This window comes from Haplochromis burtoni, unplaced genomic scaffold, assembly GCF_018398535.1.
Source record: "Haplochromis burtoni strain Fernald_Lab_line unplaced genomic scaffold, NCSU_Asbu1 Contig_590, whole genome shotgun sequence".
Lineage (NCBI taxonomy): Eukaryota > Metazoa > Chordata > Actinopteri > Cichliformes > Cichlidae > Haplochromis > Haplochromis burtoni.
This window is the reverse complement of record NW_024582951.1, coordinates 188,274-205,878: the sequence shown is the minus strand read 5'-3', so window position 1 is coordinate 205,878 and position 17,605 is coordinate 188,274. Positions and strand designations below refer to the sequence as shown.

Here is a 17,605-nt window from a genome sequence, read left to right as displayed (position 1 = left end):
AGCTTCACCTTTACTACTCTAAACATACCACTCGTCATTGTGGCTGAAAAGCTCAATCTTTGTCTCATCTGACCATAAAACTTTTCTTGAGAAAGCATATAACTAGTCCAGGTGGGCAGCTGCAAATTTCAGTCAAGCTTGAAGGTGTCAATTTTGGAGCAGATGTAAAGCTCTGGCAGCATCATTCTACACTGTGTGGAGTGACGCTGTTGCACCAGAAACCAATTTCCTCTCGTGAGAGTAATACTTTAGGTTTTCTTCCAGATCTTGGCAAAGTAGTGACACATGTGAATAATGTGATGATACTGTTGTCTTGCAGTTGTCGTTCTCTTTAATCTTCACTGAGTTCCAGGACTTGCACATTGTTCTGAGTATTGGTTAATTGTGTTTGTTGGTTCTTGTTTCTTTTGCATCTCATTTACTGAGTTGTTTTATGTTTTATATATATTGATTTATGGATTTATTTTGCTTTAGTGGAGGGTTGCTCCACTATGCTTGTGAGGGCTAGGCACGTGTGGTGGAATTCCCTCTGATGCATGTGAGCATACACACCGGGAAATGGGTATTACGTACCATTTAAGTTGCAGTGAGGATTGTAGACTACACAGGATCATTTTACTGAACCTTGTTATTTTAAGTAATGTTTGTAAATAACGTGTCTTAATTAACGGTTCGGTATTCCCAGCCCTGCTACTTAAGAAGTTCTTTTTTTCAGCTCTACACTTTTAGTGATTTTGTCCAATAAACTTTGTTTGATGAACTTGACCTGCCTCGTCTCTGCCCGATAATAACGAGCCTGTGTGCCTTTTATAACTGTTACAACGTTTGCGCCGGCAATCTCTCCTGGGGTGTTACACCAGGTGTTGCTGTCATCACCATCTAGTTAGTTGCCTTTACCGGTTTTCCTAATTCGAGTCGCCACCATTGACTGTGGTCGCCACACTAGCACGAGATGGCGAACAAACTACAATTCCCATGATGCACTTGCCAGTTACACCCCGAGGAAGTTGTAGAATTCCCCAAAAAAGTGTCCCAGATTAGTTTGTACAACACATAAAGGTAAGCAGCGAACACAAACGCCGATACACTTTGTTATGCTTCGTAGCACTTTAAGCTAACTTTTCGTAGCGTTTGCTAACGTATAGTGAATATGTATTTGTTACATTGGATCCACGTGGTGTGTTGTATGTGTGTGTGATGACATACTTTGCATCCCCTCGGTCAGTCAGCGGGCTGGGAGCAGAGGCTACACGTCTGACTGTTGTCCTGGTCTGGGCTCCGGCTAATTCCTGCTTCACACATACACTTAACACGCGCAGGTAAGTGTTAAAATGGCACGCGACATGCTCACTTTACCCAGTTTAACGCGGTAATGTCGCTGAATGTACTCTTAGTGGAAGAGAATGGGATTGAATGCATTGCACAGACGATCCAAGAAAGTTTATTAGAAATGCAGTGGATATTTTTTTTTGTTATTCTAGAATAAATGCATGGATTTCTGTGTACATGCTGCCACCTTTTCACTGTTTTCCCAGAGTATAGCAGTGAAATTCATTCATATACATTCTGGCACATGCCAGTGCAGTAATACCAGTTTCAAATGCATCATTTTGCGCAGCATGTTGTGTAACAGCGTATAAACAGCTTTGTCAGTGAAGGTTCTCAAGATAAAAAAAGCTTTCTTAAACCCTTATTGGACTCGTGCATCTTAAAAGCGAGTCACATGAGCGGAGTGATTTCAATCAAACCCGATGATTTGGTTAATTGTTGAGCATGCGCAACCACTGTGCAACACACACGCCTTTGTGTTGTCTTATCCCTGAAGTCACTGCACTGATGCAGTGAATCTGCAAAAACTGGCCTTTACTGTAGCAAACCATGCAGTTGCACAACCTCCCAGGGTTCAAGGAATGGGTTTCAGGTCAGCGCACATGGGGATGGTTTAAACTCTGACCCCAGTTTGTTTGATTTCAAGGGCCAACAAACAACTTTGTAGTCCCTTTCAGCTGTTTTATATCCGTATCCTGCTTTCTAATAGATTCCCAATAGTTTGAAGTAAAAGGGATATGTTGGACTTTTTTTACGTATTGGTCACATATTGTCTTAGTAACAGTACTTTGACTTTATCACCCCAGACTGCTCTTGTAAAGGATTGTAAACTCTTTCCTTGGGGAAGCAGTTGTAAGGAGCAGCTGTTTAAGGCCTTCGTTTGTTCTGTTGACTGTATTAAAAAGAGGCCAGTACTGTTCATTTTCAAAGACGGCTCTCAGTGCCCCCTGACTGATGTCTGTCCTCATGCATGCGATAGAAGAATTAAAGGTGTTTTTACTGCTACTACAGTGTCTGCTAGCTTTGTTAATTAAATTTCCATGACAGGGATTTAAAAAAAAAAATGCGTTGGATGAATACTCCAAAAATGGAGGGACTGCTGAATAACTGCCCAGCCACACTGTGGCTGTTATGGTTTTATTTTTCTATGCAAATTGAGCCTGTGTTTCCACTTGTTGGTGATTTAGCCTTGCCTGGTGACCATTCTGTGTAATTGTTGACTTGTGTTTATGTTCTGCTTGATTGAATCCTTGTTACTGCGGCGATACAAGATAATATGAGAGCAGCAGGCTGACTGAAAAGGTCACCGCTTCCTCGCAGCTGTGCAGTTATAGGTCACCGTTTGCATGCAATTAAATTGGCACGAGTGCTGTCAATTAAAGGTGGATGACAAGATGAGTTTTGGTGGTGGTGGTGTTGTTCTTCTTTTGCCGCTCAGGTGTCATGGCAGGGCGGGTGCTGGTGGTTGGTGGCGGTGGGCGGGAGCACGCGCTGGCGTGGAAGCTGGCCCAGTCGCCACAGGTTCAGCAGGTTCTGGTAGCGCCGGGTAACGCGGGCACGGCCGGCTGTGGAAAAATCAGCAATTCTGGTAAGTGGGAAGTGTTTTCTATATTAATACTTGAGTGACGGGCAGCTTTGTGAAGATCAGGTGTCCCTCTGAGACACAAGCGTTCAGACAATTTTCGAAGGTCTTGCTGTGGCGTAAATCACTGCACCTTTTACCCATTTTCCTAACAAAATGAAAAGAAATGAAGGATGACTCAAGACTTATGCACATCACATTAAACCAGAAGCTGCAAAGCATCAAACCTGTAAATCGGAGGAATTGGCTTGCCTGCGTTATGCAAGGGTAGCTGCACAGATTCCACACTAAAGCTGCGATATGACACGTTTTTGCACTTTGCCAACATTCTAAGTTTCTTATCTTACAGATGAACTTCTTTGCGTTTCATATCCTTCTTCATTAGCGTTACTCATTAAGAGCTTTAATAAATATAGCACAAACTTTTACAGCACCTCTGTTTAAGGTGACGATGAGGACGCTCGCACAGATATGTATTAATTAATGCACTGATTGAGTTAATTACATAATTAGCCTAATGGGATATGCTCGGTATGCCATGCTGATTACACCGTCAAGCAGCTGAAGACTGAATGATGTCTAAGTGCTCACACTCTGTGCAGAGGTATCAGTGAGCAACCACACCATCCTGGCTCAGTTCTGCAAGGATCACCATGTGGGGCTAGTTGTGGTCGGACCTGAAGTTCCGTTGGCAGCAGGTAAGTGCCGGCCGTCTGTTTAAACTTGTATGATGGGTATGATTTTTATATTAAATGCACCTGTTGCTTCTCTTTCAGGTATTGTGGATGACCTGACGGCCGCAGGAGTTCCATGTTTTGGTCCTTCAGCCAAAGCAGCTCAGCTGGAGGCCAGTAAGAGCTTTTCCAAGGCCTTCATGGAACGTCACGGCATCCCCACAGCTCGCTACGGGTCCTTCACTGACCCCCAGCAGGCCTGTCACTACATCCGCACGTCAGTACTATAGAAGGATATGTGAGGCAATACACTTCATTAAAGTTACAGTTCTGGTTTTGGACTGTTGAAAACTCGTCTTGGTCCAGCTTAATTGAAGAAGTAGTTGGGATTGGAGATGGGGTTTTCTGTTTACGGTAAAAGACTGTTTATGGCTGCGAAGTTTTGTTTTTAGAGCCGTGAAACGCATAAAAAGCGACACCGTGAAAGAAGATGGAAGTTTCCTTCCTCAGATGGTTTCATGAGTTAATGATCTAAGATGTAATGACCGCCTTTCTGATGAGCGAAGCCGCACGGAGCGATCCGGCATAAACAGATTTGTTACTTTTATCGACAAAGGGGAGGGTAAAAGGGGAAAAAAATGTCTTGCGCTCAATGAGAGCCGTTTCTCTGGTCATGTAAAGCATCTTGGGCAGAACAACAGCTGCCATATTCTGACAGCCTTCATCCATACGGATCGCAAACCCATTCCCCAACAGCAGCGCGCACTGCAAATGTTAAATGGTGCACAAAAAAAAACATTTTATGCTCAGTATCAGCATCTGTTCAGTGTATGTCTGTGGCGGCAGCGGGGAGGCAGAGAAAAGATTCCTGTTGCACATTACCCAGGTTTATTTCATCTCTTTGATTCTCCAGGGCCGACTTTCCAGCTCTGGTGGTGAAGGCAAGCGGTCTGGCTGCAGGGAAGGGAGTGATCGTGGCGCGAGATCAGGACGAGGCCTGTCAGGCCGTGATGGACATTATGAAGGTGTGAGGCTATTAAGCAATACTGCAGCTCTTCATTAATCCCTGGCCTTATGTTATAGCAAGGAGGGGAAAGAGGGGGAAATGGGCAGCAGTATTTGGCTAAAATTTTTAATTGAAAATAGATGAATGAGTGTTGTAAAAGCTTCCTTTTTGAATATTCAGTCACAGCTGCCCCACTGAGCAGTCCTCCTAGATCAGTGATGTATGTAATGTTCTCAATGCTCATTTCCCAGCACATTTCTGGGCTACTTAAAGCTGCTGTAATCATTATTTTTATATGAATGTTGGACCAAACTGCTTTGTGTATATGAAAAGGTTGGGAATTAGTGCCAACTCTGCTCTTCCTCTTAATTTCACCTTTATGTTGTAGCTGTGCTGTTATGGCGCACTCCTCAGTCTTTTTAATGTCTTCAGATGCAGATTTTACACCATTTGCAGACAATGGACCTTGTTTTATTTATTTTTGAGAAGGACATGGTTCAGGGGCCCGTTCTTCGTACGTCGCTCACTACATCCAAGACCAAACCATCGCGCTAACCGTGAGCTCGCTAATCCGGTTCCCCGAACACATCTGCTGTTGACGATTAGTACAGCTGGACGCAGTAATGTGACATCACTGGGTGTCGTAAAAGGGGCTACGCATCGATAGTAGAAACATTGATCGGCAACCCTCTGATTGGTCGGCGAAAATGTCGACGGAGCGCGCTCGGCTCGGTATTTTTCGGCAGCAGAGCAAGAACTCTTGAGTGAGGGATTTCAGGAGTTTCAGAGTTTAATCAGAACGCAAGGGAACACTGCAAAGGCTGCAAAAGCAAGGAGAGAGGGCTGGCAGAAAGTTGCTGACAAATTAAACTCCATCCATCCATTTTCATCCGCTTTGTCCGGGGCCGGGTCGCGGGGGCAGCAGCCTAAGCAAAGAGGCCCAGACCTCCCTCTCCCCAGCCACCTCCTCCAGCTTATCCGGGGGAATACCAAGGTGTTCCCAGGCCAGCCGAGAGATATAATCTCTCCAGTGTGTCCTGGGTCTGCCCCGGGGCCTCCTCCCGGTGGGACATGCCTGCCCAAATTAAACTCGTAAGTAATTTAATAATAACAATAATAATGGAGTGGATTGATATAGCGCTTTTCAAGGCACCCAAAGCGCTTTACAATGCCACTATTCAGTCACTCTCACATTCACATTTCAAAAGTTTTGAAACTGCTAAGGAACAAAACTGACTTGGCACCAACAATGTCTCTGTCTCAAACAGAAAGCTAACGTGTATTTCCTGATGAAGTATAACGTTAAACGTTGCTACTGTGAGCTGAAACTTTCTGCCACTTAAGGAAAAAAAAGAAAATAATTTGCCATCCGTAATTCAAAATTTCATGTTACTTCATTTAAATTTTAATGTAATAATTCAAAATCACAGTTTGAGTTTACCAACTTGACAAAAAAAAACATGTTTTTGTCAGTTTTGAGCTATGTTGAAGTTTCAGTTGCCAAAAAACAGGGGGAGGAGAAATGTGGCAGAAACAAGCTTCCATGTTTTCAGGTGTTTTTCTTTTTTGGAAGTATTGGGAAGTAATTTTTAAACAGGAATGCAAAACAGAGTATGTTACTATATTATTGAGAGTTATTTACTATTAGCATGAGGAATGTTGGAGGAATTTTTCAAACTATTCCTGCAATAAAACAAAGAAAATACCTCAGTAAACATTAAAATGGGATTTCACAAACTAACAGTTTTAAGTCTGGAGTTTGGCATTGGGGTGGTGACCAGGGTTGGACGAGAGGGTAAAGTGCTATTCTAGTTAGTATTGAGCATCAGTAGAGTGTAGCAGTGCAGGAACAGATGACTGCTCATTAATGTTAACATAATTTAGAATATTTACTCATCAAAAAAACCCCTGCAATTCCAGCTGGAAACTCTGGAATTCCGACCTACTCAGGAAAGCACCATTAAGGTCGGCTTCACTGAGTATTCAAACACGTTTCTTCCAGGTCAAAGTCATCTGCTTTGATCTGCTGCATCGTGTTTCCTGTTGTGAGCATCCAGAAGTGCTGCAGTGAAGTAAATTATAACGTGCTACTTTTTTCTTTCTTCTTTCAAAGTGATGGCAGAAACATGCTACACAGCTGTCGTAATCTGTTACCATTATTTTGTGTGCTAAACAAATCCTGCAGTGGATTATATTTCTGTAGGCAGCTCCTCATTTTTCTAGACTTTGGTGTGCCTTGTTTATGCAAAGCTGCTTCTCTGCCCTGTATCCTCCCAAAAGAAATTGAACTGCAGAAGCCTTTAAACGCCTTTCTTCTTCTCTCTCAGACTGTTTCCCTTTAAAGCTGCACAGCAGCCTCAGGTGCAGAGTCGCCTGGTTAGTCAGTAGAATAATCGCTGGTGGAGTCTCAGAAGTTTGTTGGGGTTTTTTGTTTTGTTTTTTGGGTTTTTTTTTTTTTTTACCCGATATATTGAGCTGTTGAAGAATTTTGGGGGAGGTAATTGGATCTTCCAGTGTCAACAGTTTGCTGTGTTTACTGTGCGCTCAAGGACGGAGCCTTTGGATCTGCAGGGGAGACAGTGGTGGTGGAGGAGCTTCTGGAGGGAGAGGAAGTATCTGTGAGTGCAATAGTTTAAGTTAAAGTCTGAGAAAACTTAAACAAACTTAAGAATTTTTTTTATATACATGTGCGTGTATATATATTTTTTCTTCCATCAAAATTGGCAAACTGCTTATCCCGCATGCTCTGGTTTTGTAGTGCCTGTGTTTCAGTGACGGCCACTCGGTGTCACAGATGCCCCCTGCACAGGATCACAAGCGGCTGCAGGACAGTGACCTGGGCCCAAACACAGGCGGCATGGGAGCTTACTGCCCCACCCCTCAGGTAACGTTAACTGTAGTCGTGCTGCACCACCCTGTTTGTGCTCTACTTTAGTTTTTGCTGGCTAATGGTTAAGCTGCTTTCTGTCACTGTGGTACAGGTGAGTCAGGAGCTGCTGCAGCAAATCGCAGAGACTGTTCTGCAGAAGACTGTGGATGGGATGCGTGAGGAGGGAACACCCTATGTGGGTGAGTACCATCTGTAGTCAATGTTTGCTGCAGCAGCCTTCATTTATTTTCACTTATCGTTTATGCCCTTGTAGGGCTGCTCAATTAATCGAATTTTAATCACGATTACGATCTGGGCTTTCAACGATCATTAAAAATGACTGAGCCGATTATTAGCCCCTCCCTCATTTATCCGCGACACCTTAAAGGCCGGTCCGTGAAAATATTGTCGGGCATAAACCGGTCTGTGGCGCAAAAAAGGGTGGAGACCGCTGATTAAGAGGACCCGAGGGAAGCTCGGAAAGCTAAGCAGAAGTTATTTGGAGAGTGACTGCCGTTGGTTGAAAAGAGTTTAAAAAAATAATATAAAATAGTGTGCAACACCACTGAAGTTTTTTTTTTTTTTTTTAAAGTCATTGCTAACCCTTTAAAGCCGGTCAGAGCAGCACGCTCCGTTTTGCGTAACTATTTTTAAATCCCTGTAGAACCTGAACCGTGTAAGCTAGCGCAATAATTTGTTTTGCATATGAAACCGGAGGAGTTGTACTTACATCTTATGCCATCAGCTTGTCCTCGGTCACGGTTTCGTTCCACATATAGTTTTGCAAAAATTGCATAAAAAGCGCTTGCAGGAACAAAAACATAATATTCCAGAAACACGCTTTGCCGTTCCTATCAGCTGTTCGTAACACTTCCCACAGTGAAATGATGCACATGCTGTTTTCTTTGCAAATTTGCATCATAGGATTGTTTTTTGTTTTTCCTGCAGTATATAAAAATTGCTGTATCTCCAAAATAAAACTATGAAGACACTCAAAATAAATTTCCTGTGGTGGGAAACTATTTTTTGCAACTTTATTGTATTTAAAGTTTTGAGGGATAAACCTCTTAAACTTCTCCAAGTAGAAATATATGTAAACAAAACAAAAGCGATTTTCAATTTTCTTTGTAGTTTATTGCACTTTTTTGCAATTTATGTAATTACTATGGACTTAATGCATACATATTATTAAAATATGGGCTATAACAGTTGTATTGATGTATAGCAACTTGAAATGCTCCCACAAATGGCACTACAGCATGTAAAAAAAATAAATAAATAAAAATAATATAAGCTCTGGTGGACTTGGTTCTATAGTAGGTCTTAAAGGGTTAAATAAATATCGTCAAATAATCGTGACTATCATTTTTGCCATAATCGAGCAGCCCTATGCCCTTGTCTTTCAGGCGTGCTGTACGCAGGCCTGATGCTGACAGAGCGGGGCCCGAAGGTGCTAGAGTTTAACTGCCGCTTCGGAGACCCCGAGTGTCAGGTGTGTGTTTCACAGGCAGACGTCCACCTTTGCATCTCCTCTCTTTAAAACTAAGCGTTTCTCTCCGCTCTTGCCATTTTCCTCCAGGTGCTGCTGCCGCTGTTGCAGAGCGACCTATATGAAGTGATCATGAACACCATGAATGGCAAACTGGCCTCCAACGCCCCCGTGTGGCACCAGGACAGCTCTGCAGTCACTGTGGTCATGGCCAGTGGCGGTTACCCCGGCTCCTACAAGAAAGGAGTCGAAATCACAGGTACAGGAAATCCGCGATTTCAGCAGGAGTCTTGTTTAAAATCGTCTGTGAGTGAAGATGGAGTGTGGCTTCGCTTTTTCTGTGAGCCTCTCAGTCTGTACATGTGCAAAACTCTAGTTCCTTTTTCCTTCATGTTAATGTTTCAGTCTGTGGTTCTGTGGATGTAATAATTCTGCAATCGGGAAAAAAAAAACATGCACATTTTATTGCAAAAAATGATCAAGTTAATGTAATGCATTAATTTCTGCAAGTGCTTTACTGAAAACACTACATCTAGATTTTTGGGACATATACTGTGTTTGCGCACGTTATAGTGCTTGGAGCTATTAGTGTAACACCTTGGCTCCTCCTCAGGGTTGTCCCTGATTCAGGACATGGGGCTGCAGATTTTCCATGCCGGTACAGCCTTGAAAGAAGGAAGCGTGGTCTCCAGCGGCGGGCGGGTCTTGTCTGTCACTGCAGTGAAGTCGTCTCTGGAGCTGGCCCTGCAGGCGGCCAATCAGGGTGTGGCGGCAGTTGGCTTCCCGGACGCGGTGTACAGGCGCGACATCGGTCACCGAGCCATCGCTCACTTGAAACAGCACAGGTGTGTGTGTGGCTAAAAATTCTGTTGTGCTTTTGTTCATTCCTTTGCTGGATATCATGTATTTGAATAATAAACTGCGTCCTTGTTCTTCTTTCCGCGGGTATTAATTTTCATCTTCAGCTAATTAAGTTGTCATGTAGCTGATCTAATTCACAGTGAGGAATTCCCGACTGATTTTTAGCCTCTTTCATTAGCTTCACTGTGATAGCAGCTGCAGACCAACACGATATTACCGACTGTCACAGTTCAGTGAGTGCTGATCAGTTGTCTCTGACAGAGGTCTGACCTATAAGGACAGCGGTGTGGACATTGCTGCCGGAAACAGGCTGGTGGACATGATCAAACCCCTGGCCAAGGCAACTTCCCGTTCTGGTAATTTTGTTCTTATCTGCAGAAATTGAACACAAAAGGAAGAAAGGGTTTGTATTGTGTTTACACACAGCTTATGCTCTTGTATCTGTGATCGAATGTCAAACCCACAACATTGGGGGGAAATTGTTTAAATGCCACTCTGTAAACCTCATTTTATTTTCTTCCTCTTCTGCTGATGGAAACCTTTTTTCTAATTAGAAAACGCGTTTTCCTGCCTTTTCAGTAATTGTAGTCATTAAATGCTGTGATTTTTATTACATCTGTTTTATTCAGATAAAGCAGCCGTAGTCTAAACAACAAACTAGAATGAATGAGTCACTTGTTTTTCTGTCTTTGCCAGGATGTAATGCAGAGCTCGGAGGCTTCGCTGGGCTCTTTGACCTGAAGGCGGCTGGATTTGTGGACCCGATCCTTGTATCCGGAACAGACGGAGTTGGGACTAAGCTCAAGGTGGGATTTCAGTCCTTTAAGGAGAATAGAGCCTGTAAACCTAGCAGTGTTTGGATTTTCTTTTAATTATTTATTTATTTTTTTTTCTTTTTTAAATAATCAGATCGCCCAGGCGTGCGGGCAGCACGGCATTCTGGGTCAGGACCTGGTGGCCATGTGTGTAAACGATGTGCTGGCACAGGGTGCTGAGCCGCTCTTCTTCCTTGACTACTTCTCCTGTGGTAGCCTGGATGTGGACGTGGCCGCCTCAGTGGTCAGGGGCATCGCAAAGGCCTGCGAAACGGCCGGCTGTGCGCTGCTGGGTGAGAAACAAGACGTACCATTTGAGGCTTATGAGGTAAGGTAGATCCGGTCTTGACGTTATGTTGAGTTCATGCCATCTGCTTCTGTTGCAGGTGGTGAGACGGCTGAAATGCCGAGCGTCTATCCTCCGGGAGAGTACGACCTGGCCGGGTTCTGCGTCGGCGCAGTGGAACGAGGAGCTCTGCTGCCCAGACTGGGGGATATCTCTGAGGGGCACATGCTGATTGGAGTGGCCTCCTCTGGGGTTCATAGCAACGGCTTCAGTCTTGTCCGTAAAATCCTGGAGAAGGCAAAGCTCAGCTACAGCTCCCCTGCTCCCTTTGGTAACTCAGGACAGACTGTTGGTGAGTCAAAGAGATGAAGTGTGCCTTTGCTCCAGGTTACCCTTAACAGTTGAACTCAATTGTTTGTAATTCTGATTCCAGGGGAGGTTCTGCTGACTCCAACGAAGATCTACAGCCCCCTGCTCCTGCCGATCCTGCGCAGCGGTGCTGTCAAAGCCTACGCTCACATCACAGGTGGGGGACTCCTGGAGAACATCCCACGGGTGCTGCCACAGGAGCTGGCTGTGGATTTAGGTGAGACGAAAGCACAAACGCAAACTATAGCATAGAGACAACAACCTGAACAATGTGGAGAGGAAGAATAAGAATGTATAAAAACACTTAACAGAAGTGTTTTTATATTCAGCACAGTTGCAGCACCTCCTGATTGATTATTTACACGGTTTATGCACGGTACAGATGCCTCTCAGTGGAGCATCCCCCCAGTGTTCTCCTGGCTCCACAAGGAAGGAGGTCTGAGTGAAGAGGAGATGGCCCGCACCTTCAACTGCGGCCTGGGAGCGGTGCTGGTGGTCGCCCCCGTGGACGCTCAGAGGGTCCTGAGCCAGCTTCAAGCCCACGAGGAGGCCTGGATTGTCGGTTCGCTGGCCCACAAGGAACCTGGTGAGACTGTGAAATGCTGATGCTTAAAAACAGGCTGGCGGGACAGAAACAAAAGAGACTAAGAATTCATTTTTGTTCACGCAGGGGCCAAACCTGTGGTGGTCCGCAACCTGAAAAACAGCCTGCTCAATGCGGGACAGGCCTCCAGCAAAGAGGTGGCAGTCGAGGCGAATGGGGGTTGTCACGACAACAGCATGGTACCACGCAAGAGGACAAAAGTAGGCGTTCTCATCTCTGGCACAGGTGTGTTTCTAATAATGGTGAAATGAGTTCATGCAAGTACCATTTGAAAAGTGGTTTAGGAAATCTGTGTGTGTCACATAAAAGCAACAGAAGAGTTTTTAAGTCTAACATTGCTACTATCAGGCGCAATGTTTCAGTGACAAAATATCATCTAGACAAGGTATTTGCAATTTGTGAAAGTCATTTTATTTTCCAAAATATTGAAGTACAGTGTCAAGTGAGGACGTCTTCCTTCTGACTAATTGTTTTAAATGTATGCGGCTGGAGAGAGGTCACATGTAGTGTGCAAAAAAGCGAAGGAGAAGAGAAGTTGTATCCTTGTATGTCTGCTCCTTCAGAGTCAAGATAATGAAGGACCATATTTTTTTAAACTGGTGTCTAAAAATAAATGACTATTCTGTTCTCCTAGGCACAAACCTGCAGGCCCTCATAGAGCAGGCCAAGCGTCCGTGCAGCTCAGCTGAGATTGTGGTGGTGATTTCCAACAAACCAGGAGTTCAAGGCCTGAAAAGAGCATCACTGGCTGGCGTCCAGACCCGGGTAACAACCAGAAGTAGCTTTTCACTTAACTTGGGGGGGGGGGGGAATGCATTTATGATAACACCCACTTCTTTGAGTCGGGTTTTGGAGATTTAAAAAGTCTGGATGAGCTCACTGATGTGAGTTTGGAATTAAATAAATACACCCTAAGCAGTGGTCTGATCCATGTGTGCACACTTTCTGGGGGAAAAACCTGTCTGTCTGGCTCTGAATAGGTGGTAGACCACAAACTATATGGCAGCCGCGCAGAGTTCGATGGCACCATTGATCGCGTGCTGGAAGAATTTGGGGTGGAGTTGGTGTGTCTGGCTGGGTTCATGAGGATCCTCACTGGAACCTTTGTCAAGAAATGGAATGGTAGGCTCCTTGAAGCACATCTTTTCTTCTGTGAAATATCAGAGAGATTTAAGTTTTCTTACAGTTTCAGTGCGTTTGTTGTCACAGGTAAGCTGCTGAACATCCATCCGTCTCTGCTACCCTCGTTCAAGGGTGTGAACGCTCAGAAACAGGCTCTGCAGGCTGGTGTGAAGGTCACCGGCTGCACGGTCCACTTTGTAGCAGTAAGTAGGAGCTTGTGTTTAGTTCAGATGTGAAAACCAAGAAGCAGAGTCGTGGGAGGCAGGAAAGTTTAACATTTTGCTGTGGCTTCTGTACTCGATCAGGAGGAGGTGGACGCAGGAGCCATCATCGTGCAGGAGGCGGTGCCCGTGCTGGGTAGCGACACAGAGGAGAGTCTCTCCGACAGAATCAGAGAGGCCGAGCACCGAGCCTTCCCTGCAGCTCTGGAGCTGGTGGCGAGCGGCGCTGTGAGCCTTGGAGAGGATGGACGCATAAGCTGGAAATCTCACTCAAGTTAAAAAAAAAAAAAAAAAATTTATAATAATAATTATGTGCTGTTTACAGCAATTCCAGTTTACTTCCGTTACACAAAACTGGTTTTAGAGAAATGGAGACACTAACAGAGTGATGAGTAGAAAAAGTTTACTCTTTAAAAAGTCTTCAGCTGACTTTTGTACACATCATGTGCTGTAGGGTCACTTAAAGCTTTTGAAAAAACCCAGATAAGAAATGACTGCATTAACTACATTCCACATATCTCTTGTAGATTTGCATTGGACTCACTAAATAACAGATTTAGCATGATGAGCCTTCTTGTTACAGTATCTGAATGCTTGATTATGAAGTTTTGAATGTTATCATTGGTGACTTGATAATAAAAACTGTGGTTGAATGCAAACAGTCAATTATAAGGATTTCAATCATTTATTTTTATAGTGGCTGTTTTTTGCCCATGGCTCCATGGAAGGACATTTAGGACTAAATGTCCTTCCATGGAGCCAGCTTGGATTACAAATATCCTTTGACTGATCCAATTCCTTGCAGTTTTCCCATGCTGTTCGTCCTGCTGAGATTCAACAGCTGTCCAGTTGTCCATGATTTGCTCTTGTTGAATTCTACCTCAGGGGCTAAAAGAAATGCATCCTGGACAAACATGTCCAAGGAGGTCATGTTTGTTGGTTCCTGTGGAAACGCAGGACGGACAGCCTCTCGTTTCTCGCTCTTGTAGACAAACAGGACTCTCCCTTCAAGCCACTTTGGCTCAGTAGGTGGATGATCTCCTCTGGTTAAGAAAAGGGGGGGAAACAACTATTCAAGCTTCAATTCCTTACAATGAATAATTTGCAATGAATAAAGTCAACCAACCTGGATCATTCTCAGCAATTGTGATGAGGTAAAACAGCCCTTTATCGGACAGCAGCTGCACTACAGCTGGCAGAAATCTGTCTGTCACCTCTCGCCCTCTCTCCCCTCCAGCCCAGGCGGCTTCGATGCCTGTGCTGCCCACCTGAAAAAGAAAACCCACTGAGTAACTGGAGGTTAATGCACCATGCCTGAACTTCATTAACCCTGCTGAGCTATGTGATGCACCTCTTCTGAAGGCGTAACCACGTAGGGAGGGTTAAAGAGGAGTATATCCACTTTCCCACACAGCTGGGGGAGAAGAGAGTCGGCCTGCAGGAGGAACAACATTCAGATATGCAGGTTGTGAAAACCCCAAACCATAAGAGCAGCTGAAGATTACCAGGTCTGTGATCACCGGCTGCAGGGACACCCTGTTACAGGAAGCAGTCTCTGCTGTGCATTGTGCTGCTGCAGGATTCACATCAGTGCAACTGAAACATAAATGCATGCGTACATGAAACTGGATGCTATGTTCTACATCAGTAAGTCCCATTGGCTGGACATTGCTGCTAGGTACCAGAATGGCTCACATATATAAAGCCGAAGGTCCCACCACCGACGCCAGGAATGCAGACACCACTCCTGAGCCACTGCCCACCTCCAAACATACACACGGGCTGAAAACGGTGAAGAGGCAGTTAAGAGTCTGATAAAAATGTGTGTGCGTCTACTGGAAATAATACTCGATCTATGGCTAACCTCATCCGCTGTAGCCGGTCTGCGTCTTTCTCCAGAGCATCAATCAGGAGGAAGGAGTCCTCCGCCGGCTCGTAAACCTCTCGGAAGTCTCCTCGTCCAGCGTGGGAATAAAGCGGCGTGGGGTAGCTCGTACTCATGCTCACTCTACAGCTCACTAAATATCCGCTCCTCCATCTGCTGGCCCACACTAAGGAATCAAGCTCGGCAGAGCCACTGTTTAATGTTTGATGACAATATGCCTAAACTCATGCTAAAAATAAAGGTAGCTCAGCCCCGGAGACGTTCTCGCTGTACTTCCTTATAGGGCTTTGGAGTTGACGTCACGCCGCAGTGTATTGTGGGATCGCGGCGCCATGTCAGAAGGCAACAAATCAAAACAAACACACTGCCCTTTCTCAATTCTAAGTACGCGAGTGTGATGCATTTGTTAAATGATTGAGGTAAAATTATATTAGAAGATTTCACCACGAATTATAATCTGCAAATAAATAAAGAATTTCAAAAAATTACTAAGGCTATCCCTCAAAACATTCTATGTACAGCATATAATCTTTTTCAAAACCCTGACTATAGATCCCCTGACCTCCCTGAACTCTTGGTAAATGGGCATAACATTACAGCTAACAGTCTAAAAAAACTCCCAAATTAGGGAATTATTTACTAATGTTTTTTCCCTTATAGATCCAATCCAAATTCCATCTCACATCTGTTCTCTAGTGATCAAAAGTAAGAGATCAGAAAAAATTACCTAAAACTTCCCATTCCTCCCAAAGCTAAGGAGGTCCACTACAAAATTCTTTCTGGTATTTACCCTTCCAAAGAATTTCTCAGACGTCGCTTTGCTATTGATAATAATTCTTGCTCTTTTTGTGATGGGGATATTGAATCAACAGAACATTTATTTTATAATTGTATATTCTGTAAAGCCCTGTGGAACGATGTGCACTACTGGCTCTTTCCAAAGATTCCAAACTTACTTGAATTTTCTAAAAATGATATTATCTTGGGTTCTCTAAGAAAAGAAAAGAAGCTTGAAAATGTTCTAAATGTAATAATTATTATGGGCAAATTCTTCATTCACAAATGTCGTTTTCTGAAAACAAAGCCGTCCTTTTTGACTTTTCACAAAGACCTCTGCCTCTTCCTCTCATCTGTTAAATTTATGGACAAAAAAACAAGCTCTGGTTCTGAATCATATGATTATTGAACTAGATCTGCTAGAAAACCCCTAAGGTATAACGTCTTTTTTGTTGTTGTTTTGTTTGTTTGTTTGTTTGTTTGTTTGTTTGTTTGTTTGTTTGTTTGTTTGTTTGCTTTGATTCTGTTTGGGGTTTGTTTTTATTTATTTGTTGTTGTTTGTACTTCCTGTTCATTATCTATCCTCTATATGTTGGAATTCAGCCTGTTCTGATACTATTTCATGTTGGGAAAATAGAATGTTTGTAGAGATTGCCATAATTGTTGTACATTTCTGTGCAAATTTAAAAAAAAAAAAAAAAGTACACGGGGTACGTACTCACGTTCTCGGTGAGACCGGACTTGGCGAGACCGCACGGGAGTACAGACTTGCCGAGAACGCGAGCACGGACTTGTACAATTGGAACACCAGCGTACTTGATGATGTCACAGGTCCGGAGTTTTTACTGCCGTCCCCTCTTAATTTAACTGTGAGTAATATGTTATGAAGCTTAACTTTAATCACAGCCAAACCGGTTTACTCAGGAACAAATAAAACACTGAAATAAACCAAACATTAACATTTAGAAGTGATCTAAGTGACTTATATATCATGTTTAACCTCAGTAGTGAAAGCTCTATTAATAAAAATAGTGTACATGTACATACGTGTACATACGTGTACATACCTTAATAAAAACAAGCAGGTGAGATGTTAGAACGCTTTTATTTTAGTGGACACTCAATACAATAAACAGCTACTGGGGTTTGGGGTTTGTTTAGCCTGAGTAGCGAAAAGACCGCGCGGGGGGGGTGAAAACGATGTGCCGGGAGTCGCTGTTCTCACCGGCTCTAATGATCCTCGACCTCGCTGTCTGCTATGGAGCTGGCGGGTCACAGACGTCTCCGAAGACGTCGGAGCGCGTTTGGAAACATATGATATCTTGATAAATCGAGCCAATATTTGAAGTTTACACAGCTACATTCTTGCTTGAAAATAACTTAAAAGTTTATTTTGTGACCCAGAAAGAGTAATATTTAAAAGTTTTTAGCCCCACTCGTCTGCCATTGCCGCGTTTGAGTTTTGGACGAAATGCATTTTGGGATATTTAGCTGTACCAAGTCCACACAAGTCACTGGTCGTGTCCAAATTCATGGACTGCATCCTCCTGAGGACCCGTATGGGCCCAAAACGTGGTCATAAATATTTTGTACTTGTAAATCAGTTTTGTATGTGTAAAAAGAATTTGTGTGTGTGTAAAAAAGATTTGTATGTGTGTAAAAAAGATTTGTATGTGTAAAAAAGATTTGTGTGTTCAAATCAGTTCAAAAAAGCAC

General features: G+C 43.7%; 2 protein-coding genes across 3 annotated transcripts; one reads left to right on the top strand and one right to left on the bottom strand.

Annotated features, from left to right (window-relative positions):
* The first annotated feature begins 899 nt into the window (after positions 1-899).
* On the top strand, positions 900-13,886 carry gart (phosphoribosylglycinamide formyltransferase). The gene is made up of 23 exons (XM_005948379.3): positions 900-1,059; positions 1,226-1,319; positions 2,768-2,917; positions 3,514-3,609; positions 3,688-3,862; positions 4,499-4,610; positions 7,141-7,209; positions 7,350-7,475; positions 7,573-7,660; positions 8,867-8,952; positions 9,040-9,208; positions 9,563-9,794; positions 10,072-10,166; positions 10,507-10,616; positions 10,720-10,918; positions 11,012-11,263; positions 11,345-11,497; positions 11,663-11,866; positions 11,951-12,109; positions 12,519-12,649; positions 12,865-13,006; positions 13,094-13,209; positions 13,312-13,886. The coding sequence occupies exons 3-23, from the start codon at positions 2,773-2,775 to the stop codon at positions 13,504-13,506; spliced, it is 3,054 nt and encodes a 1,017-aa protein (XP_005948441.1). The 5' UTR covers positions 900-1,059; positions 1,226-1,319; positions 2,768-2,772; the 3' UTR covers positions 13,507-13,886.
* A 10-nt stretch (positions 13,887-13,896) lies between these two features.
* On the bottom strand, positions 13,897-15,412 carry n6amt1 (N-6 adenine-specific DNA methyltransferase 1). Of its 2 annotated transcripts, XM_005948377.3 has the most exons (6): positions 15,092-15,412; positions 14,923-15,009; positions 14,733-14,823; positions 14,579-14,662; positions 14,354-14,495; positions 13,897-14,270 (listed from the first exon to the last, which is right to left on the bottom strand). In XM_005948377.3, the coding sequence occupies exons 1-6, from the start codon at positions 15,226-15,228 to the stop codon at positions 14,155-14,157; spliced, it is 657 nt and encodes a 218-aa protein (XP_005948439.1). In that variant the 5' UTR covers positions 15,229-15,412; the 3' UTR covers positions 13,897-14,154. The 2 variants fall into 2 exon arrangements, with proteins under 2 accessions (XP_005948439.1, XP_042070517.1); XM_042214583.1 differs by lacking the exon at positions 14,579-14,662.
* Between the last annotated feature and the right edge of the window lie 2,193 nt (positions 15,413-17,605).